The following is a 25424-nucleotide window of genomic DNA, read 5'->3' as shown; positions in this document are numbered from 1 at the left end:
ATAATTATATAACTTCATTTCTGCAACCTGTGTACCTGTCCTTGCTGATTTCACTTGTGGAGTCATTCCACGCTGAAGCAAAATACACTTAACTATGAGAATGTTGCAGAACCAAGCCTTCCTGCATGGAAATAGTTGAAATAAAATGAAAGCTTTGAAAATAAAACAAATGGAAACATTCTTGCTTCATTTGTACTGACACTGGCTGTACTAACGTGAACTGTTTGTGTTTGCTGTCACATTTTGACTGTAAGGATAGACACAAAACCTTCGGGGTAGGCTAACGTGAAGGGCTCTTTTACATCTCAGTTATCCCATGGTAACTGTTTGCATCACTGTTTATTCCAGAGTAAGAGCAATCAAGAGCTTGCAGAGGTGCTGCTGCATCCTCACAATCTCACTTGTCCTTGGTAATTTGTACGCATGAACAACATCAGCATCTTCTATCAGACTGAAGAGGCTCTAAGAAAATTTCTGAACTACCTTCACTCTACATCATGGGGAAGAAACCGGGGAAAAGAAGAAAAAAAGAAAAAACATTCAAGCACTTTTTTGGTGTTTGAAATCAGATTTAAAATAATAATAAACATCTTTCATTTTGAATCACTAAATCCCTGGAAAAAAATCATAGAAGAAACTCTAACTGAAATTTTATTTAAAACAAAAAATTGTTTTAAAACAATTTCAACAAAAAGACGGGAAAAGCTCCCTTTTGGGCAGTGAATGGATTTTCTTTTCAGTGTATGAGACACACTTAATACACTTTGAAGCACTAAAGAGCTCCATTAATACCATTTAGTGGCTGGCACACACAGTAGATACAGAAAATAGTATCATTAGCAACCAGAAGTGTTTTTCTTAACATCTCTTCAGTTTTAATAATAGAGACCTTAAACTCCAAGAAAAGCATAACAAGATAATGTATTGTATTTCTTATGAGGCTATTTAGCCCATCAAAAAGGCAGTAAGGTGCTTAGCCAAACTTAATGACAGCTAGCAAATATATGTGCATGTTTAGTTACAAAGCAAGGTTAAAATCTGACACCCTTCAATCCTACGGTCTACTAGAAAGGGTTGGAATGTTATCTGTGGACAAAGCACAACAGACTTGTTTTTTTTGCATCCCTCTTTACCTACATGGATTAGATTTAGGCAGAAAGCCTACACCTCCCACCTTTAAGCTCTAAATATTAATGAAAGGACGTCCATTAGATGTCACCTGCAAATCATTCAGCCAGAGGAAAACGCCTGTGGCTTCAGTCTCAGCCAAGTGCTAAAACAGAAGTGTACTTATTGTATCCTTCTGTAGCCTTGTTACCCAAACCTGGTATAGAACAATCTTTGATCAATCACCTTCACTTATTACTTGACTAAGCTTTAAAAAGCCAAGACAGTATGACAATGAACACTCACTTTGCTCTTGTGAACAAAAAGATCAACATCATGTGCAACTCAAGAGTGCAACCCAAGAATTAACAGCTTTAAGTTACCTTGATCCAATGTGTCTTCCATTTCTTGGAATCGCACTCTTCTCTTTGTTTGCTTTTGCTGGACTTGAGCAATTGTTTTTCCTTCTCTGTCATCTCTCTTCTTTAGTATAGACACCAAACCTTCTGCTGGGGCAATCTATCAGGAAAGACAGTGAGTGGCACAAGGATGTAAAAAATCCAAGCATGAGATCTATTTAACAATGACTTTAAGGAGTTAAAAAATGGTTTCCACTCTACTTTTCTTAAACATTGCAGCACTTGTGAATCCTCCTTCTTGAATATGTCAATTCCTTAACATGCAGGACAGCTGCATTCTGCTGTCTGCCTACACTACCTGCTCTTAATTGCTATCAAAGTTAAATACACATATGTTTACTGTTCGGACCATACTTTGTATTCACTGCAACAGTTCCTTTGGAAGCTCATGTTTTTAAATCACATGGGTTGAGGCAGTGGCGAGGAGGGTTCACATCAAAACCATGATCATCAGAGGGCAACAAGAAGTCAATGACACATTGCTGCTGCGTCTCCAAAGATATAATCCTGTAGAGACTACCAAGTACTTATTGTGAGATTAATTTTCCAGCATTGCAACTGCTTCTCCAGGGTGGACAACAAGCTACAGTGGGACCACAAAACCAAAATGAGGTAACACCAGAGAAAAAGAAAGCTTCCATGCTCTGGATAGATTCCAGCTCCACATTGTAATAAGCTCTCCAGATACAGCAGCAGTTCAAAAGTCCTTCCCTACAGGCTGGTCAGGCAAACAGCGATGGTCAACAAGTCAATAAACTGTAATTTCTCTTGCCTTTGCTACAGCATTTGCTTAGCTGCAAGAGTATATGCTAAGCCATACTATGATGTTACACCAGCCTGAGCAGTCTGTAATGTGCTAGGTATTAGAGAAATAAAAGTAGAGGAAGCATCAGCAGAAAAATTCTTTCCTAAGCAAGCAGTTCCCGGTGTGCTAGAAATAAACAAAAACCAAAATAGGAAGCATGTTTAGACATGCCTTTTTTAATCTGGAGATTATCTTGACCTGAAAAAAAGTCTTAGCCATCTCTTCATAAATCTCAGTAGCACTTTAAAAAACTTATTCTGTAGATCAGTAATAACATTTGTTAAATTGAAAAGTAATCTGTACACATCTGTGCAACAGATAAGAAAACATATCGCATTTGCAACTGACACTGCAACTCATCTATGCAGATGACCCCAAATGCCTATAATTTTCATTAGAACTCTGAGTAGAAAAACCCCCAAATTTCTAGATAACGCTGTAGTTGCAGACAACTGAATGCTTAACTCCCCACATAATCTAATCGAGTTAGAAGACCATGCATAAAATCTTGCTTGCATTGCAACTATAAGAGCTGTTCAAAAACAGAAAACAAATGACTTCATAACTTATGTCCCTAAGCTTGCTTCATGCTACAAGCTTATATAATGCATTGATGCATGCTGTAATTGGAGAGATGGTGCATTGAACACGGCGAAACACAAGCACAGTCCAATAGGCACTGCAGAAACTACAGCATTTGGTGTTTGCAACATTTTAACTGGTAAGTGTACCAATGACATTTGCAGGTCTCCAGTCCGGCAGTATTTTATAGGCCTCAAGTGGACAACGTTGCTCCGAACAACTCACAGAATTGGTCACCGTGAGGATATCCCTACAGTCTAACAAATTTTCCCAAAATCACAACTGAGAAGATAAAACTGATCTCTGCCACACTTCCCCTTTTGATACTCACTTTCCCTTTTGATTATCTGCTCAAGAACTTAAATGGATTATTTAATGAAACAATGTAATGAAGTACTTACAAAGTAGCAACAGAGTAGAGGTGGTAAAAATAAATTAAGTCAACATATAGAGCACCACTATTTGGCACTCATGAACCCGAAACAATAGCCCCTAAGTGTTTCAGCACAATAGACAAGGGCATTGGGGTGAAGCTTCTACTGGTAATACTGGTAATGTTAAATTAGCCTTGCAGAGCTGCCATGAAAATTTATCAGGCCAGCTAGAAAATTAACACTTATGCTTCCTTGTTGTGACAAGGAAGAGGGATTGTGTAGGAGTGCATTGATTTGATTTATTTATTTGGGAGGGCGGAGATGAAAATATGTCCTTCAAAAGAATAGATTATTTTAAGCTTCTGTGTGTGGCACTGCTTTCGTAAAGAGGATCAATGGCTCCTCCCGCCCCCACGCAGCAAGCTTGCTGTCATCTGGCATGCACGTTCCCAGGTGGCTCGGAGTGCACTCGGAGGGAACGTCACCCAGGGACGGCGGGGCGTTTGTACCAGTCTGCCCTAAGATCAGCATGTGGTGCGCCATTCTGCAAGTTGTCATTTCAAACTGAGATGCTTCATTTTGGCTGTTGAGTCTTGGTGGTTTTTGAATGACTGCATCACAAGCTTTGTCTTCTCCAAGCTTAAAATCAGAGGGCTATCTCTGACAGGATTATGTGGAAACGTGTGTTTCAGTGATTACAGTTACGTAAAAGGCTTGCAAAGGAAAGCCTTGCTACAATGAGGTTCACTTACTCTTCCTGTCAGCATACATGGCTATGTTTCAGGATTTACTTCTAAAAGTATAAAGAACTAATTGACACAGCACAGTTTTCTCTACTCTGAATATCTTCTTTTGCTTAAAAAGGGAGAGTAAGGTCTTTTGATTTGGAAAAAAGAAAAAAAATCAGCGTGGCTAGTGTTATTCTCTTGTCTCAACAAAAGCCATAGACTATATTTTTAAGATTGTCCCCCCTTTACCTGAGATGTAATTCATACCTAGAATATTTCATCTGCCTTCAAATTTCACAAGTAACATAATTAAGGTTTATGTTTTGTTCTGCAGAGGACCTACAAAGCTGTGCCTCGTAACCAGGATACACTTTATTGTTAAAATGAAAATTCAAATGTATAGAATTCTGCATAAAGCAATATTTTCATCTTCTTTTCTACCATATTCTCAGCTGCAGCTCAAAACTATTTAATGCAAACATCACCACAGTTTTTTTATTTTCAGTCATAAAAACATTATTACTGTAAGTTTGTCACATAAGAATAGGGTCTGTCTTGCTATAAATAAAATCTTGTTCATTTAAAACAACTGTAAATGTATTTTTCTACCATAACTGTAATTTAGAAAGATTTCAAAGCAATATATGAACTGATTGTATTGGCTCCATCTCCCATTAATTAAACATCCAAGGAGAGGGACTCAGCTGCCTTGCAAGACTTGAAATTTTCCATCCCAGTCTTTAGAAGGCAGGAGGAATTTAAAAAGGCAGAATACATTCTTTAAATTGGAAGTTAATGAGGGAACTGTAGTTAATAGAGTTGACCACAAGTCAAGTCTCTGCTTGACTTGAACCACAGGAGGAAAAACGTAGGCTTGCACCAGGCTGCAAACAGCTCCATGTTACATAAAGGACCCTGTTGAAACAATAAACATCGTCTTAATTCTAAGTTCAAAAATTAGCAAAAGATGGTCTCAGAACATCTATGTAACTGAGCTTACCCAATCATCTCTCCTGGCTTTCACAAAATCTTTTGACCAGAACTTTTATAATTCCTGTACCAGAACTGCAAATGGCATATGGCTATGTGGTGGCATTTTGACCAACAGTCAAAAAGGAAAGCAGCAATGACTGTTGGTTAACTGAAACTCTGTTTAACATTTTAGCTTTTCTCTATTTACCACTATTAATACAAAGTTATTCTGCTTCTTGAAAAAGTTTTAAACTTTTCTGGATAAAGTTTAATATCTTGGCTGCAAAATAAGAAAAAAAATAAGCTCTAATTAAAATACCTGTCTCTTCTCTGTTTAAAAGAGCATTTGCTAATAAAATATTTAAAAACCTTATTACATTATACATATTTTTGCTAAGAAAATAAGGCCCTGTACTTCAAGCTCTTCAAGAAAACAGATTAAATTTAAATATTGGAATCATATGTAGCATATAGAAGTAAATAAAAACCCCCAAACCGAAGGGGCTGCAAAGTGGGATTTAGGAAGAAAAGTTAATTGTATGAAGCATTTTGGTCTGAATGCAGAGAACTACTCAAGGAGGAGTTTTGTCTGTATACTCTTCTGTGGGATGTATTCCTTATTCAGTTACTTGGCAAAGACCTACAGTTACATTTCTAGCAATACCAGATTTTTTTAAAGTGGTAATCCATAACTGTACAACAAATCGATAAAATCAAGACTACCCTGAGTTAAGCTATAAGCAGCAGACAAACTCCTTTGCTAATAAAATACATTGCATACATGAATAATTTGACTTTGAAAAGAAGATAACTTGGAAGATTCAGTATTCATAACACAGCATCAGACTTTAACCATTTTTCTGCTTATACACTTGCCATGCAAGTACTGGAGCCCCTTTATATAGCAATAAATAGCTCAGATACTCTGTAATAATTTCATATGGAAACATGACATTAGGCCAAGTGCCGGCTCCTGCATCTGGGTCACAGCAACCCCAGGCAGAGCTACAGGCTCGGGGAACAGTGGCTGGGAAGCTGCCTGGTGGAAAAGGATTTGGAGGTGCTGACTGACAGCCAGCTGAACATGAGCCAGCAGTGTGCCCAGGTGGCTGAAAAGGCCAAAAGCATCCTGGCTTGTATCAGGAATATTGTGACCAGCAGGACTAGAGAAGTGATTGTGCAACTGTACTTGGCGCTGGTGAGGCCCCACCTTGAATCCTGTGTTCAGTTTTGGGCCTCTCATCATAAGAAGGACATTGAGGTACTAGAGAGAGTTCAGAGGAGACGATGACGCTGTTGAGGGGCCAGGAGCACAAGTCTTATAAGGAGCAGCTGATGGAACTGGGGCTGTTTAGCCTGGAGAAAAGGAGGCTGAGGGGAGACCTTATCGCTGTCTACAACTACCTGAAAGGAGGTTGTAGCATGGAGGGTGTTGGTCTCTTCTCCCAAGTAGCAAGTGATAGGACAAGAGGAAATGGACTCAGGTTGCATCAGGGGAGGTTTAGATTGGGTATTAGAAAAAATTCTTCACAGAAAGGGTTGTCAGGCATTGGAACAGGCTGCCCAGGGAAGTGGTGGAGTCACCATGCCTGGAGGTGTTTAAAAGGTGTTTAGAAGAGGTTCTTAGGCACATGGTTTAGTGTTAGAGTTACGTTATGGTTGGTCTTGATGATCCTGAGGGTCTCTTGCAACTGAAATTATTCTATGATTCTATTCTATAATTCTTGCAAACTCAAAACTACAGGACCCAAGCCATACCAGAGAACAGGAGATCTCAACAAGGACTCTGCTGTCCTGGGAGACTCTGTCTCCAGACCTAGTACAGATAGGTGGAGACTTCGTTTCTGCAATCAAATCAGCTACAAGTCCGTACGTACTCAGTACTTTTTTGAAGTCTTGGTGTACAAACAGTGCTAGTACAAACAAAAGCTAGTACCTTTTGTTGTGGTAGACAGTCTCACTGTCTCTGCTTTCTGAAAAAAACCCTCAAATGATAATTTTCAAATAAGGAAAAACATTAAGATTTTATTCTTTTCCCTAATCATCACTCGGATTAGGGCTTATGTTCTAAACTTTTATTTCATGTGGCAAAATGGAACTTATATTATCGAGGTTACAATTTGCTTGACTGCTGGTACATCATTTCATTCTCACAGAAATGACAACAGAGATCAATGAAGAGGTTATACACTTCTGATATCTGCTGCTGCCAACTGCTGACTGTGCTTCAAAGTTCTTTGTTAGCTGTATGAACCTAGTTTCTATAAAATGACAGTGATTTTCTATCATCTGCATGTTTACAATACGTAAAGTATTTCAGTTTTGCTATTATTTAAAGCCGGAATCAGAATTTAGTGGATTTTCAGTCTTGTAATTAGTTATTGTAAATGGTAGACTAAAAGCAAGTGACATAAAGGATCTAAATTAGACAACTACATGAGATGATTCTTTGACCTCACTATGACGTCAAGCAAAACTTACTAACTGTAAATACATACAAAAGTACTTACTCTTCTCCATTTTCAATAAATTAATATTACATCTCCATTTTAAAATATTAATGAATTTTTGTCCTACCATATGATTTTTGTACCTTGTTTGTTTCAAAATAATCTTCTGCCTTCCATTCTAACTTATTTGTGGCGATTTTGTAAGTACTTATTCCATGACAAGTTTTAGCACAGTAAATTGATTTCTTTTTTTTTTTTTCTGTCACATTGGTACATTTCATGTAATTAATTTCATTTCATTCATGCACTACCAATGCATTTTCTAGGTACTTTTTTCACAACCACTGTATGAAAATATAGTCCTTTTATCAGATAGCCACAGCCTGAACAATGCAACTTCAAAGGCTCCAGGAGGACAAGAAAGGAAGAAATGTTATGGCTGGGTGCAAAGATAATTCTGCTTGTCAAACCATCAGTTGAATATTATTTTAGTACTAAAACAAGATCAGTGAAAGCAAGTTAACAGTACTGCTTTCTCAGGGGTGCCAAACCCTCTCCATTCCTGGTGTCTTCCAGGCAAGCTGGAAGTGCTTGCCACTTCTGAAAAGCAGCCCCTAGGGCAAGGATGTTTGGTAACATTAACTGGAAAAACAAAATATAAGTGTATAACGAAACAATACAAGCTGCTGTGCTGTCCTTAACTCACCCTGCTGCACCGAGAAATTTCAGGTATTGCAAAACAGCCCCAGATGCTGCATATTACAAATTTTAATCAGTACTGAGATTAATCCTTCTCCCTGATTTAACCCCCCTGCCTCACACACAACTCAGGCCTCTTGTTAAGAACGATTCAAAAAGACTCCCACCAGTGTCAGCCAACACTATGCTTCATACAGCCAGAAAAAGTGCTATGGAAAGACTCAAGGCACTTTTTCCTCTCCAGAGACTCAACTCTGAGTACTGGAAGTCCTAGCATTGGGATAGCAAACTAGAAAAGAAACTAGATTCCCTGTAGAGCATAAGTTTTCTAACAGTATCAGTATGCTGTTTCTCATCCCATCCTGTAAAATGCAAATGGCATGAACAGAGCAATTTAAAAACAGCTTCTGTAGGATTAATTTAGGATTTTTCTACATGAAACTCTCCTGTAGCTTAAAATGCTGAACTTGCAGTGGGCTCAAAAGAAAACTAATCCAGAGGGATGATATTTAATTTATTCTTCTGTTGCACCTGTATATGGGCTTAGCACAGACTGTCAACAAAATGCTCATTTTCAAAACCATCCTTTAAGTGACCACAAGCCAACAGATTTAGTTCAAAAGTTTGATTACATGTATGAACATGTACGTGGGTTTCCACATCTGCATGTTGGCAAGAGCTTGTGTATAGCTTTGTGCACACGGCCCTTAGTCCTGGTATGTGGTGTGCTTCCTGACACCCCACAGAAAGACAAAGTGTTTTAGGGAGAGGTCACAACGAATGATCTTGGAAAGGAGATAAGAAGCTCTTTAGGTGGGGAGGAAAAACAAAATGGTCCATTTCCAGCTCTGGAGAATTTGCCAAATGTAATAACATCAGCATGGATCCCCAGTATTTAGTTCCGTGCTTGGCTGCTGTCCCTCAGCAATCATGGTTTCTTGGTCTCTATGCATTAGCTTCTGATCTACAGAGAAGTACTGTTACTTTATTGTCAAGGGATGTTGTATTGTTAAATGCATTAAAAATAGAGATGAACTAAGAAGAGACGTTTTTACAAGAGTTCCCCCTCCAGCATCTGGAATCGTGTCATTTCACAGTAATTGCATTTTTTTCATTTAAAGAAAAAGCTTTTAAGGTCCCATGATTGCAAATGCACCACAACCAGAAGATAAATAAAGTGAAGCATCATACACGCTCCAAAGAAAGTCCCAAAGCAATACATCTTCTATATTTTCAGAAGAAAAAGTTAGCTTATGAAGCACTCATCCTTGTTGTGGCCTCTCAGCAATGCTACAGAAAGGTGGCTTCGGGCTTATAAGTTCTTTCTTAGTTTTGGTTGAACACAAAACTGCCTAAACTTGGCAAAATTAGAAGCCCATACATTCATATACAGAGTTTATTACATATGTAGTTCTCACCTATACAGAATAGGCACAGAAAAGCAGATTTTATTCTACGAATAGAAATGAACATGTTACATCATGGGCATTATGCTGACGTCTGATGTGAAACTGTGATTTAAAAGGAATTGTCAGCCCACCTCCTAACAGTCTCTGTCAGAATTAAAAAAAAAAAAAAAAAAAGGTGTTCACACTCATATGTAAAAATCAATCTAATTTTTAGAAACACAGAGCACTGCTGGTCAAGAAGGAGGTAAACAGGCAAAATATTTTTTTTTCTGAATTAACTCAGAACAATTAATAAGTATAGATTACAGGTTAAAAATGATATAGGAAGGAATATTTATCACAGTTTGAAGCTGTAAATTTCTAAAATATTTTAATTGAGATAAATATGGAAGATTTTATAGGATTCACAGTATTTACCTCGGCAATCTCTATCCTTCTTGCAAGTTCATCAAGAGAAGAAAAGCTGTCATCTAGTGACAAAGCTTCCAGTGAGTTGTAAGATGCTCGTTCAGGTGAAATATCTGGAACAGCGTCAAAGTCCTCTTGGCTTCCTAAGTCTGCAAATGATTCTTCAGTGTCTATTATGTTACCATTTAAAAATCTGAGAAATAAGTCTTCTTGTTCTTCATTATTTACCTTCTCCTCCTGTCCTGCTGTTCTCTGTATTTCCTTGCATACTTGTGAATGGGCAGTATTCTCATGCTCAGACACTTTATTACACCCAGAGCATATATTTGATGCAGTTCTGTCCTGTGAAGATCTATCATCATCACCAGGCTGTTTCTGTTGCTGCTTTAAATCACTGTTTCCAAGCTGGCCACTACCAATTTCTGAAGGGCCAGCATCATGTTTTGATCTGAGCAGATTTCTATCAGCTTGCACACCTTTATCAGCAGGAACCAAATCAGTAGGCATAGAATCAGCGTCTGTTAAAACCAAAGCATCTACCATTGGCTCAAGAGGGCGTTTCACTCCAGGCTCCCCAGCTGCGCCTTCTATTTTTTCTGCATCCTTAGAGAGTTGTCTTTCTGTCGGCTGCAAACTGTTATCTTTACCGGCATCCCCAGATGACAAACAGCCTGAAGAAGGCCTGCCCACTGTCCCTGTGGACTGGGTGTGTGGCTCCAATGTTGATTCAGCACTGCAGTGCTGCTCCTCCATGTGGTCCTTTCCTGCAGCTACCCGAACGCTTGCTGCCTCTGTCTGTCTCTCAGTTCGTTTTTCACCTGGCGAACTAGTGCTCCGCTGTTTATCTTCTTTCTTTGGTCCAATGCCAGGACAAGTTTCAGTACCTAAGTGCAACAGGAAAAACAGTTCCAGTGTTTTTAAATGATTCAAAGCATCAGCCCAGGGGGGAAAGAGTATACTGTGATTTGATAACGCTGTAACCTAATGCTTTAAAATGCACTCGCATAAAGGGCAGGTTATTTTATGCTCCAGAGTCAGAATAAAACTTTCGTTAGTGGTCTGAAAAGCTGACTCATGATTCAGCAAAGTATTTGCACACGTTCTTGCAGGCAAAGCACATGCTTTAGTGCCCTCCTGAAAAGAGTCACTGCCATACTTCAAGCACTATATGTATGTAAGTATCTTTCGGAACAGCCACATTTCTTCTAAGGCATATTTTATGTGAGTGCATCTCATGGAGGCCTGGAGTTCAGACAAATGCACTTAATTACAGAAAACTCTATTTTGATGCCATTGTATCTATCACACAGGGATCGTGATCATACTAATTTAATAAATTTTAAATTCGGTTATTTTAAGTGGGTAACTAACTCCTTTGGTTAATGCTGAATTAAATATCCCATTAGAATATTTTACATAACGGACTGCACAAAAAGATGTTGCTTTTTGGATATGTAAGTTAGTTTACATGTTAAAAAATGCAACTGGATGCAGATTATTTCTGTGTTCACATTTACAATACTAATGAAGACTGATTTCTCATATCTGAAATTTCGAGAGAAACAAGGTGAATTCTACACAGCTTGTGAATTCACCTACTGTTGCAATGACCTGCTGATGAAGGAGTAGATGGTTAGCCCAAGCTGTCAATAAAATTATTAGACGTTAGCCATTACGAGAAGCTCAAAGCCAAAACTCCTCTTTCAGGCTTATGAAGAGAGAAAGGACATGTTTACAATTAGAATAGCAAAGAAAGCTAGCTATGACAGAAACTTTTATTCAATACTTTAATAAAAGCCAGGTTAAGACTACTGTTACAGTAGGACTATTGTTACAGTAATAGTAATAACCTCAAACAACAAATTAATACCTCTAGAAAACACATTTGTGTTATTTGTGCATAGCAAAAAGCAGAAAGGTCTTATGAATAGATTAACGAAGAGATCAAACAATGCCCTTATTAACTGTATATGTTCTCACAAGAATGACTGAAGATCTTTATGCAAATCTTATCCTCCCTCACCTGTTAAAACCTCACTTAAAATCTGAGCAATTTCCTGAAGTTGTTACATGAAACAGGATCACGTTCATTAGTCTTTAAAGAAATGTTTGCATTAATTCATTGTATTGAACAATTTTATTAAATTATAAACCAGCCCCAGTTTGAGGGATAATGAAATACAAGGTAGCATAGAAAAGACAGGCTTGGAAATTGAAAAAGAGAATATCCAACCATCTCAAAATGCAGAAAAAAATCAGAACAACGTTAACAGGAAGAAAGAAAAAATGGGTATGAGACAGGGATTTTTCTGAAAATTAGACACAGAGGAGTAGATAGCTCAAGGGATTTGTAACAGGATACTGAGCCCTTCACATATAGGTCATGAGTTCAAACACAGCCTGTATTAGTGGTACAAGACTTTGTTACCATCTGTCAATTTTTCCTAGTGGATATATCCACCTTACAACAGGCATCTTTGTTGGCAGCTCCAATTGCAACAAAGATTAAATGGAATTGGAAATTAAATCAATTCTTTACCATGAAAGGTGTCCCTGGAGCTTAGGGCTCTGTTCCTAAGAAAGTAATAAATGATCCCAGCATTGTTATCTAACTACAGATTAATGGACTAATTTTTGCTTTAGATTAGTAAGGAAGTGTGATTTTACTTCAAAGATGCTACCATAGTATAATGCAACAATCTACAATGTAATATATATATTTACATATAAGCTAATACTTCTTCTTATTGATAAATGCTAGATAAACTATTATTTTGAGCATATGAAATAAAGGGCAGTCTTCAAACCACTTGAGAATTTCCTTTTCCTGTCTTACTCTAAGTCATACTTCTATAATACTACCAGCAGCTAAGTTAAGTAGCTCTCCCTGCAGATTGGTAGATAAATTTCTAAGAGAAGAAAAAGTTTACAGATTTACTTCTCATTTTTCATGATGCAGAGGAAAAAACCACACCCGAAAAGCAGAAGACAAGCATTCTAAGTTTCCAATGACAAGGTCCATGCATCTAGGCTAATGCTGAACAGACTCTATGGTTATTACAGTATAGGATTCTGCTGGTGTTCAGGCAAAATCAAAAACCATCCCCAAATGGCCACATTGCTTCTAGTCCTGAGCTGGATTGCTCAGCCACACCTCAAATATTTTTTTGCGCAACACTAAGCACTAAGCAGTGTATACAAATTCAGAGTTACAGATTATCTTTGTCCGATTTCTGTATTAGTGCATACCGATGACTTCCCTACCCACAACCTTCTAACTGCAACACCAGCATTCAGCCCGTGCTGCTGCTGCATTGACTCAGTGAGGGGCAGCAGTAGCCAATTGACCACACAGTGCCTGAACAGATCAAGAGACCCGGCAGGGTGCGTCCTCAGGAATGTGCTAATCTTGTGAAAATCACCTTTTGCAAATCTTAAGCATTTAAACTTGAGTTAGGCTTGAAGTATTTGCATCTTTGTATTGAAAAAGTATTTAGCAATGCTGGAAAAGTCTCAGCAGAACTGCTTTCTATTGGATGACATAGCTTCCTTAATTTACAAACATTTCACAGGAACCCAAACATTTCCGTAACATTTTGATGAGTTATGTTGAGAGAAAGGCATGAAAAATCCCATTTACACCATTAATTACTGCCACATTAGGTTTAATATGTCTCGGCGTTGAACTACAGTACTTTAACATTGACACAAAATTCTCCTTAATTCAAAAGTTTCAAATGTTCAGAAATCCTGCTCTCCAGAAAGCTTTTGTTCCCAGCTTGGAGTAAAAGTAATGAAAAAATTGTAAGTGCCTAAATTTTTTCCATGGGAATTTCCAGCCATCCAAAAAGCACTGGGTTCTTTTGATCTGCTTTCTGAGCTGTAGAACATGTTTGGTTTGCGTTTTCAATGTTTTGTGTTTAGTTAGGTTACAAGAACAAAGACAGAGAAACAGCAATAGAGGAATCAAGGTGAAAGAGGATGAAGATGAGGAGGATCCCCACGTGTAGAGAACCGTGACTGTTCATTAATTCCTGATTCTCCTGAACATCCTGGCTGATAGTTTAGGTTGAAAGGGACCTCCTGAGGTCACTTAGGTCAATCCTCATATTGTAAGAAAGTCTAGCTGTTTTTGAGGAAACAGTTTAGGCCAATTTTGGCAAACTGGAACATAGCAAAAAAAGGAACTTCTTGCTCAAAGACAGGAGAGAGAAAGCACAGCCTGGTAGTATACCAATGCTCTTTCACCTTCTGTCTCCATTTTAACAATTCATTAATTTGCAAATGTTTCATAAGAACCCAATGGTTTTAACAAATTAGTCAGAACAAAACAGCCACTGCCCCAAGGCAGGAGGAGGAAAATGAAGCTGACATAAAAGTGTATACTGAAAAAAATTATCTGAAGCATGTTTTTCTCATCAAGTCCCCCGTAAAAGCTTCCTAATTTTCTGTGCTGTAACAGAAAAATCTGTCTCAAAATCAGCGTATCATATGTAACTTAAAATAGTTACTAATACTGTTAGCTATGCTAAATTGACACAACTCAGAATATTTGCGATCAGATAGTTTACCTTATATTTTATACATACAAAATATGTATCTTATCTCTAGCTCTACACAGTTTTGTAGCTTATGTAGGCTGCTATAAATGCGTGCACACTTAAAAGACTTTTTGATGGAGGCTAGAATTACTTTAATTACAATTCTGAATATCAATGACTAGTTAAAACAGCATAGTATGTCCATTGTACAGTTTTGAAAAAAATTAAAATTTGCACAAATGGATTAATCTGTGGGAATCTAACAAATGCTGTAGCTTCAAACGAAATACTTTCATATTATTTATAGGAATATGTCATTACAGTATATTTAAAACAAACATAAACACACATACATACACACATACCTGATTTTAAAGCAGCAGCTTCTCCTTCCATTACATTTTTTGATTCCTTTAACTGAAGCAAACTGCTTTCCCATGTATTTTCTGCAGCTACTAGCTGTAAAATATGATAGTATTTCCTGTAATTTTTGGAATTAAATAGGAACACTGTGACCTTTTGAGACAACCAAACTTCAAACAGTTTCTATACTAAACTGCAAAGACTGCACCTAACAATATTAAAAATATATTTATTAGCATTCTTTGACAAAGCAGAACTCAATTAAACAGCTGCTTACCTGATTTTTGTATGCCTGTGGCCTGCAGCAATAAAGAAAAAAAGAATAAATTAAACAACTTAGTAGCAACATTCTTCATAACAAATGTCATTGAAATATTATAAGCCTTTGGTCTGCTCTAATATTAGCGCAGAACTTTTCCTACATTGAAACAGTGTCAGCATGGTAGCGTACTTTCAAGCACAGATCTGTACCATATGTGAATATCATCAGAAGACCAATTAGCCCAAACATTGTTCCACCTAATTGAGAAAGCAGTCAAAAGAAAGTTAACTGCAACACATCAAGCGTCTAAATTCCTGCAAAACTTTATACTCAGAAGGAACTCTAACAACTTTTAAAACTGTGTAAGGACTCACTATCTACTAGTATTAAAAATACCAATCACTATAATAGAGATTGAGGAATGGGAAAAAAATAAAACAAAACAACCACAAAATATATTTCCCTCTCCACAGACTGTTTACACTAGGACACATTTTCTGGGTAGTGTAAGATATAGGAGCTTCCACAGATTGCACTGGGATTCACAGGTGAGTCAGCACCACTAACAGTCACTGTAGACTTTGCAAACTGTGTAGAGATTCATGTGGAATGTGTTTTATCAGGCACAATCTGTCTTGCAGCCTTTCATACAGCAATGAAGATAAAATGTCGAACATTTTGTTTAAAGCTACTGAAAAAAAATAAAAGTAGGAGAGACAAGAGGGAAAAGCACTGATGTTCATACTCTAAAAAAACTTTTCAAAGTTGCACTGACTTAATTTTTACCATTTAAACTTCAAATAAGGGATACTCAAAACTATCTTTTAAAGAACAAACATGTCTAATATGTAGCTGTAGACCTTGAGTATCAGAAAAAGTTATATTACTTTCAATTATAAAAGCAAAATGCTCACATTTTCTGAGACCTGCATGTTATTCATCAAAAAGTATAATTTTAATTACAAAATAAATTGAGATTGAAGCTTAGGAAAAAAAAAACATATGAAACAATAAAAATGAATAGGCTTTTGCCTAGCGAGTTTGGAACAGTAATAATAATAAACACAGAGAACTGATCATGGCAAATAAATAAAAGCCTTAATTTTTATCAAGTTGCAGGGTTTCTCAGAAGTGGGAATGATGTTACATAACTGAAATTTTGTATTTTAAAGGAAGGCTGCACGGAAGATTTGGAAGCAGAAACCAGAGTTATTCTCAACAAAGTGACAATCAAGGTCACAATAGGGAGGTGCTGCTTGTTGCAGCATATAAATTGCAATAGACTTGAATCTTAATCCTTCTATGGGCTTGCAAGGTCATGTGCGAGGAAAGGCAGGCTGAGGAACCCTCCAGGCACTCAGAGTGTGATCATGCAGTAGCAGCAGGCTGTGGGTGTAAACATGCAGCTATGGCGCTAGAGCTGCCTCCTCCTCCTGTGGAAACAGAGGAGTATGCTCTCCAGGGGTTCCCTCCCAAACGTATTCAGACTACAAATAAACAATCCCTGCCCAGGTTCTGGCAGTCAGCCTCTGTGTTTTCAAACTTCTATATGGTCACCCAGAAGAAAAAAACGTGAAAGTCAAATCATACTCTACGAACAACAGGAGCATTTTGGTTTTTATTACATCCAGACTGACTAAGCCAATACAAATGCATCTGAAAAAGTTCTCTCTCCTCATCTGATTAAGAGCATCTCCCCTGTCACAGCCTGGTCTTTTCACAGCCTTTAGATATTATTAGTTTCCTTATTGCTGTTGGCTGATCATTTTTCAGTGGCAGCTGGTATAATTTTTTTCCATCCGTCCCTTAAACTCAACATCTAGTAGGTAGGACTTTCACCTATGAAATGACAGTTCTTCTCCTTCCTGATGGTTACAATCCCATCTGTGTTACTGCCCAGAAGAGCACCCAGGGCACTGCCCAGAAGTTGGTGATATTGTGACGTACTGATTCAGGAGGCTGCTGAATCAGAGAAAGCAGGTACGAACTAAGCTTTCACTACTTTTCAGAATACTGCCTTCCTAGGAAACTACTACTATTTGGGAATAAAAATCATATCGCATAGATGTGAGTGCTGGAGTCTGAGATGCTGGGCAATTGAATTTAAAAACAGTGATTAAAACAATAGGTATAGACATAACCACCGTCATTTACAGTCTCTCTCTCTTCCTAAATTAACACTATTCAGTCTTCGCTTTGGCTGAAAATGCTCACAAATTAACTCAAAACTCCATTTCTGGCAAACTAATGATTTGATGAAAACGGTTCCGATCTAGTCCCTATACATTCCTCAAACTGCATTAAAACACTGTGAAAATTGATGGTAACAAAAACATTTTAGTTACATATCAAAAAGAACAACCACTTTATAACCAAATTCACTGAAGTCAATGGGATACGACTTTTATTTTGAGATTGACCTACACTGGCAAGTAGACAACAGCTGTGCTAACATATTAGTACTGGAAAAGTCAAAATACATTCTTATACTTACTGTTGATGAGAAGAGCAAACTCTAGTAAGCTTTTCTAACTCTTCACTGCTCAGTTCTTTAGCTGAATCTCTCAGTGTTGTAACTGGACCAGGAACTGCTGTTTTCCATTTTCTTTCTAAATAAAATCAAAATCATTTTTACCCAAAGTATTATAAAAATAGTATTTGCTTAACATTAAACACATACATGAAACTAATTAATGGAGAAATATTGACAACACTTCTGTGTATGCTCCACAATCTTGTTTCGGAGTATGCAAAAAAAGCATTGTATATTTTCACAATATACTTTATATTCATCACACCAGATTCATCAAGTCTAAACCAAAAATAAGCTCAAAACAACCGTGGATCAAAGTCTCAATTAACAGAATAAAGAATGATGAACCATTTGCATCTGTTTCATGAAAAGTGTGAGAAGAAACCTTTTCTTGTAACAAGCTCACAGAAATTCTGATATAAATGCTGCTTTTGCTATGTAACATTTTTAAGCTGTAAAAAGGTATACTCTATTATTTAGAAAAACAAAACAAATTAACTTTGTCTTCTACCATATCAGTTTAACCTGTACTCACCCCACTGTTCTTGTATGGAAGAAAGATTTGCAAGCAGCTGCTCATGATACAGTCGTTCAAGTTGAATGAACTTCATTGCCTTCTCATCTGAATGCAAGGTTAAAGAAAAATGTGCACATGTATGGACATGTAATGACTTATTTATATTTGGCACCATATTGGAAAGGCAGATCATTATGTACCTGGAATTTGACATAATTGAATCAAAATGAACAAGGGCTAGCATCCAGATTTCTGTGCAAGGAAGAAAACAATAGCAGACATGAAAACAGCAAGTAAGAAGTAAAATAAGCTGAGAAAAGTTCCAAAAATGAAAACCCTATTCTTTTCAGCAGGTACCTCTTCCCACATGCCTTACGCCCAGCAGAAGTTCTACAAAAGAAATGAGGAAAATGTTATTATGCTGACAACTCTTATCAGAAAATGAAATCTCTGGGAAATGAAAAGCAAAACAATTACACAAATAGCAGTATGTGTATCTCAAGAAATACAATTATATGTCAATAACCATAACTAACTGAAAATATGTCTCCTTTCCACTGGCCAGCTGGAGATCATATTTAAAAAATTACCCCAACTCAAACTTGCAATAAATACCCTCCCCCTTTTCAATCATCGTATCCAACATGGATGTACAGCTGAGTTCACCTTTCTTCTTCTTTCTGAAAATTCTGCTTACTTTTCGACTACACTAAAAACTCTTCTGCCTCCCTTAGGGTTATCAAGATATTCACAAAGTTACACTGATAGTTATTTATTTTGTAATAGTCAGGATAATTCCAGTTACATCAAGCCTGAGTTGTTAGTTGTTCCGTTTAAAACCGTGTTTTGCCAGCTATTTGAAGTTTAATTGTACGTTACTATGAGGTTAGAAGTACAGTGAATGAGGTTTTTAGTAATACAGAAAAAAGAAATTCCATTATTCATGATAATTAAAATACTGGAGTAATTATTACAAAACCACAACCAGTATTTGTTATTCTTGTTAACGTCGTGCAACATATACATAGCATGGCTTATGAACAACAATATTACTGGAAAGAATAATCCCTGCCTTCAAGAAATCTGTTCTTAGAAAAAGGATTACAGATCAGAGAGATAGCCTTAGAGGATCACAGGAACAAGCCCCGAATTATTGTTAATATGAAGTTCTACACTAGATGAATTACAATGTCTGCCATGGATAATTAATAGAGTGCAACATGATCAAGTTAGTTCTTTATTAACCTCAGGAAACTGACGGTTGCAAGTACAGAAGAGATATCCTTCATAAATATGTATTATACAGTGGTGTTGAATTCCACACATCAGGTATACATTGCATTAAAAATATTTCCTTTGATCAGCTTTAAATACAATGCCCTTCAATTAAAGGAACTTCTATGAAAGAAAAACTGTCTATCCTGCTGTTGAATGCATTTCCCCCTGCAGAGCCATCATTTGCTACAGACATTTTCCATGCCTTTAATTTGTGCTGTGTATTTTGGATTTTCGGATGGATGCTATTGAATTAGGATGACCAAGCCAGAAGTACTGTCTTCTAAGACAGTGATGGATATCTTTATGTATTGCTTTTATAATATTATGACAGTTATTTCTCTGGTTTTGTACTACAGGCTGACATAATTTGGCTACGTTTCAAGGATACCTTTCCAGGTTTCTTATGCCTTGTTATTTAACCATGATAATTGCCTATTTGCCGTATTTTGCTTGTAACAAATTACATACTTTATGATGCATCGTAGTGATTCACTTATACCTTAAGGGCTTACCACTCTTCACTCTTCTTTTTAGTCTGATCCTTTTCCCTTAAAAACAAACTGAGGAATAACCAGTCCACCTTTTCTAAAAATGTAATTTCACTTCAAGGTTTAATATGATTATTCTCTCCCACAATTAGTGAAACATAGTAGAGTAATTAGCAGCAGTTCAACTATTACAACTTTTTGACCAAACTTATTTGTATTATCTAGGAACAAATCAAAATAAACTGAATCATGGAACTAGCTGTTCCCAGAAGTAATTAGCCAGTTTCCTATGACAGTTTCTCAAACGACCTTGATATGATTTTGACTAATTAGCATTTGCAAAACAACACATTGCTGTTGTTTGAAGACTGCTGATCTCCCTCAGCTCACTGTGTTTGGTATTTTTATTCTAATCTAGACACTTGTAGTACATATTCTAATCAACTGTTGTGATAATTTTGTTCTTGCTATAACAGTGCCCTATTTCATATAATAGAGAACACACCCTATCTAGATTGGACGTATTCCTAGTTAATAATACTAAGAACAGAACTTATCCTATGAAAACAGAAGTTCTTTGAAAATATTTTCTTACTTCCTTGTTTGTGCACAGCTACTGGTGATTGTATCAGTACAGCTTTTGGAAGTGGATTTATTACTTAACTCATATTCCAGCTGTCTGATTAAGAAGGACTTGCAAACATATTGTAGACTAACTCAAAGGTAAATTACGGCTGTTTACTTCTTTGTAACCCTGTCCCACAACCTGTGAGTCAATGGTGAAGCACTGGTCTTTTATATTTCATCATGCCAGATCATTTTAATATCGCATAACAATTTCTACAAGTAAAAGGATACATTCCTCCTCTTGAAAATAGGTCTCAGCTATCTGCAAAAGTAAAAAAAGAAAAAAAGAAAAAAAAAGATTCTATAATTTTCACGAGAGTGGTAAGGATACAATACAAACTTTTTATAACAGCTTTACACATCTGTTTTGCAAGTTCACATTTAGTTTGGGTAAAATACGAATGTCCAGACTGAATACATGTATTCTTATTCTAGGAAAGATGTTTAAAAATAACATTTCTTTGTTGCATGATATTAAGTCCTCTCAAATGAATGGATTTGCCCAAATATTAGTTGGGTTTTATATCGTTACAACAAACAATTATTTCAGAAACCTTTCTTGTGATCATATTAGAAAGTTTTAAAATTACATAGAACAGAAATACCATGTTTACTGATATGAGTTGAAGAGTTTTAATTCTGTTTTTAGTTTTTAATTCTGTTACTGACCATTGCTTCCTTATGTTTGACCAAAGTACAGTCATTGCTGAGTTCTCCTGAGCATTACAGTGCAATATGATAAAATAGAGAAATGGAGGTTTCCTGACTGATAAGAAAAGAACAATCTTTGGATAAAAGACACTAAAAATACCACCTACCACAGTGTCAGAGACATACCAACAACCTTCCTGTTTATATCCTATTTACAATAAATAATTACAAAAAAAATATTTAAAGTACATAGAATTTGAAATATTTACAATACGAATATTTGAAATTCATGAGATAAACATAAAAGGACTCAAGTTCTGAATTTTTTTCTGTATTACTCCTAGTCCACTCACAGAAGCCAGACAATACCTTTGCAGCGGACTTCTGCCACTTCCTTTCCTGAAGCTGCTCCGCTGTTTTAAAAAGATTTAAAGATCCTCTACCTCATGTGTCAGTTCACTAAGCCTAACATCTTGATATCTGAAGCTCTTCAACAAGAGAGCAAGTCATGGAGTTAAGCCTGATGGCAGTTCTTTGATTTGCACCATGGTTGTTATGACATGGAACAAATCTGAGGCTCTTCCTCCTTAGGTTGACATTTCTATAACAGAACAATTAAAACTGGATTTTTAACAAGACAGCTCTGTCAAAGATGACCATTGAAAAAAAAAAAAACCCAAACAATTCTTCAAGACTTGTTCTTTTAGATGGATGTTAAGTTAATATAGATATGTCAAAACAAAGAAATACCAGGGAGTCAACACAAGAAATAAGCAAATTTTTCCTGTTGCATTTAGAGCTCCAAGTGCTAAGGAGGTTTAATACAGGAAACAAAAATAATTCTAAAGCAGTTACTGAAGACCGGGAAAATCAAATGTAAGACAGACTACATATAAAAAAAAAAATACTTGAACAAATAAGTCAATCTCTCGTACTTCTTGCTTAACAAAATGCTAAGCTGACATTAAAAGCTGCTTTAACAACTGTTACCTTAACCAACAGGTAGGAGTTGAACAATGGATCCCTATGCCTAAGCATTCAAGATATTTAGCTGCAACGTCTGAAAAAACAACTTCGCCCCTGGCTGGGTAATTTTATAAACACCCATCTTTGACAGATCACTGCAAAAAGAAACAGTATATATATGTTCACCAAGGGTTTATACACTGAGAAGCTGTATATAAACCAAGAACATGGGCATGCAAACATAAGAGAAAATTATGTTCCTGTATACCAAGTTATTGCACTACCAAAGCTACATGTTAGTTGCAGACTACTGAAATAGATTTGCTATCCTCTTCCTAGTGATGCTTTTGCTTTCAACCAGCAATTTCAAAGCCAAAACTACAAGCACAGAAATGGCAGATCTTCCAGAAGAAAAGCTGAGATACCAGTTAGAAAAAATAATTTTTCTGTTTATCAAGTAAAAGTATCAGGTGTTTCCCCCTCTGCCTTGAGAACTGGCATAAAGGATGATTTCTTGGACTAAAAGGACAAAGACACCATTGTACTAGAGGCCATGCAACCAGCTCAGAGAAAGCAAGTATCCAAAGACAGTCAGAAAATGAGCATACTTCTAATGAGCATCAGAATTTTGCTTTGACTCTGAGTTGGTGGTGAGGAGTATCATAGAAAAGACAGAGCCGATACCTGGAAAGGAAAAAGTGTAACACTGCATAGAAAATCTAACATGGTAACTGACACATTTTTCTTCTAATTTCTCTCTGTTGACAAATAATCTTTGAGATTTGCAATGACAAAACTTATTTGTGCTTGCTAGAAAACGAGGCAGGGCTTCCCTAGAAAGGTGAGGAATAGTGGTGGCTTTGTTTGCAAACGGAAAAAAATACAAAAAATATAGACCTCAGAAGTAAAAATATTTTGTTCCACAGAACTCTGCAGCATCAGTGACCTTTGCAAGCATTAACTAATCAATCTTCAGGGGCAGCAAATACTGGCTGTCTTCTGATTTGCATGGTGTGGCAAGGGCCACGCTTTCAACATGTGTCCAATAATTGCAGGCACCCTGATATCTGAACATTCAGGTTGAGACACCTTGTAGCTGATACTCCAATGACTCTGTGGGAGCACACAAACATTCGGTCTCAAAATCTTTGGGGCATATCAATTTAGGCATTCATAATTTGAAGGGCTTAACAAGTGGGCACCTTCTGTAAATGTCTAAAGATGATTGCTCAAAAAAGACAGCGACTTGACAGAGGAGTCTAGATTACATGTTGCATATTCCTGGCTCTCAGCCTTATTACTAATCATTCTGAGCCTAGTACCTCCCAAAGAGAATTGGCAAGTGACTTCTAAGGTTCTTTTTTTGCACATTTTGTCTGCTATCCACAGTAGCATTCTAAGGATTTCTGGAGTTTCCAAAGCTCTGTATCTATGTTTTTTATATATTTAAGTACTTCTTAGATCCTGTAACAAATACTAATCAAATCACATGAATCCCATTCAAAACAGGAAGAAAATTACATCCTGTTTTAATTAAAAGTTTACCCTTAGAACAGCCCATTATATTCCACAGCCTTTAAATATTTAATTCAGGCTTCCCACTAACAACGCCGATTGTTAATACGCCAGAACATCTGACACAGCTCTTTATTTTACATTGAATATTGTCATGCAAAATAAAAAGAGAATGTGATAGAAGAGTATTTGCTAGACTTGGCATAAGAGAAAGTTACTGGCAGGCTGTATTAGCAATCTGAAAAGAAGACTGAAGATGACGGGTTAATTCGCTGGAAAGGGAAAAAAAAATCTTAAGACTCATTTTAGAGGAAAACATGAATACTATCTTTAAAATCCTTTATTTTTTCCCCAGATTAAAAAGTGTGTTATGACCTTTTAAATTCTGTTAGCTTTCTTTCAAAAACTCCATTCAAAATGCTTGATATTTCTTAGGAAAAAAGAGATACTGTTTGATTACAGCTTTGAATCTGGAAATGCAGATTCTGTTCTCAGGGCTGTCACAGTTCCTGTATGACCACCAACTTCAGCATAGCTAAAAGTACAAATAGTTTACACTAATGTTAAGTTTCAAAGAAACTTCAAAGGAAAAACACACTGCCCAGTTAGTAAAAAAGACTGCTTTTCAAATTGCACAGTATTACCTTTGGTCTTGCAGGTGTGGCAACTGTGCTAAAGTTTAAACTAAGAAACCTTAACTCCTAGTATTCATGCACGAAATTCATGTTAGAAGGAAGTCTGCAACAGTAAAAAAAAATCCAGATTTAAAATGTTATTTAGACATCAGCTGTCTTGTATCTATACCAGTGTCTTACAAACTGTGTTTAAGATATGTCAAAGAGCGACTTCCTTAAATCTTCCTGTGAAACTACAATTTAGTCATTTGCGGAATTAGAAAACCCATCCTTAAGAGTTTCCTTTAACTGCAGACTATACTTTCAAGGCAATTTATAATTTAAGATATATTAGAAGACCTTAGAGAAGGTATTTGCCATGACCACCTGTTATACATCAAAATACCCTGTCCAGATATGAATATTTGCGTATGTTGAATTAATGCATTTTTTCCTAATAAATAAAGGTCTCAAATAAAAACAAAATTGCAACACCTCAGAATCATAGGAAGTACCTGATGGAGACACAGGGGCAGTATCTTTGAATCCATCTGCTCAACCTCTTCACGGAGCAAAGAGAAAAGAGACTGCAATTTTTCTTTTTGGTGAAAGTTTTCATTTGCCTCAGCAGCACCTTCAGCGGGCACAGAATCTATATCTGTAACAAGAGTATTTTCCTCCTTGATTGCTGCGGTTCCCACGGTAGGAATTCCTTTAAAAAGAACAAGTACTCAGGTTAGGATTCAAAAAATACATCAAGTTACTTTTTTAGGAAATTTCAATGCAAAACTATGAATAGGAGCCTAGTATCTAAATAGCATCCCTGCAAGTAAACAAAACACTGGTGTTGTCAAAATTAGTTGTGATAGGTCTGTTTCAGTGTCATCTTACCAACCTGAAAAAACACAATAACATACATTGGATAATTTTGTACATTTCTACCTGGGACTTGAGTTTAACTTGGAGCAAAAAAACTCCCACCTAGTCTAAACTGTTCTACAAAGTTATTAATAAAAGACCAGGATGACCTAAAATAAAAAGCCTTGTGCCTGTTGTTACAGTTTCAGCTAAAAAAAAATCAATACTTGGATCCAAGTGGACAAATTTCTATGTTAA

The 25424-nt window shown here is 36.7% G+C and overlaps 1 protein-coding gene across 1 annotated transcript in view; it reads right to left on the bottom strand.

Moving 5' to 3' along the window:
* Positions 1-25424, bottom strand: part of CNST (consortin, connexin sorting protein) — a 55235-nt gene that overhangs the window by 4514 nt on the left and 25297 nt on the right. The window contains exons 3-10 of the mRNA XM_065630812.1: positions 24824-25020; positions 20794-20824; positions 18188-18274; positions 17614-17728; positions 15135-15156; positions 14860-14953; positions 9963-10837; positions 1491-1626 (exon numbers count right to left, since the gene is read on the bottom strand). Coding sequence (XP_065486884.1) covers positions 1491-1626; positions 9963-10837; positions 14860-14953; positions 15135-15156; positions 17614-17728; positions 18188-18274; positions 20794-20824; positions 24824-25020 — 1557 coding nt within the window. The remainder of the gene's footprint in view (positions 1-1490; positions 1627-9962; positions 10838-14859; positions 14954-15134; positions 15157-17613; positions 17729-18187; positions 18275-20793; positions 20825-24823; positions 25021-25424) is intronic.

Source organism: Caloenas nicobarica, chromosome 3 (assembly GCF_036013445.1).
Source record: "Caloenas nicobarica isolate bCalNic1 chromosome 3, bCalNic1.hap1, whole genome shotgun sequence".
NCBI classification, from domain to species: domain Eukaryota; kingdom Metazoa; phylum Chordata; class Aves; order Columbiformes; family Columbidae; genus Caloenas; species Caloenas nicobarica.
The sequence above is the reverse complement of the archived record's forward strand: the minus strand, read 5'-3'. Positions and strand labels throughout refer to the sequence as shown.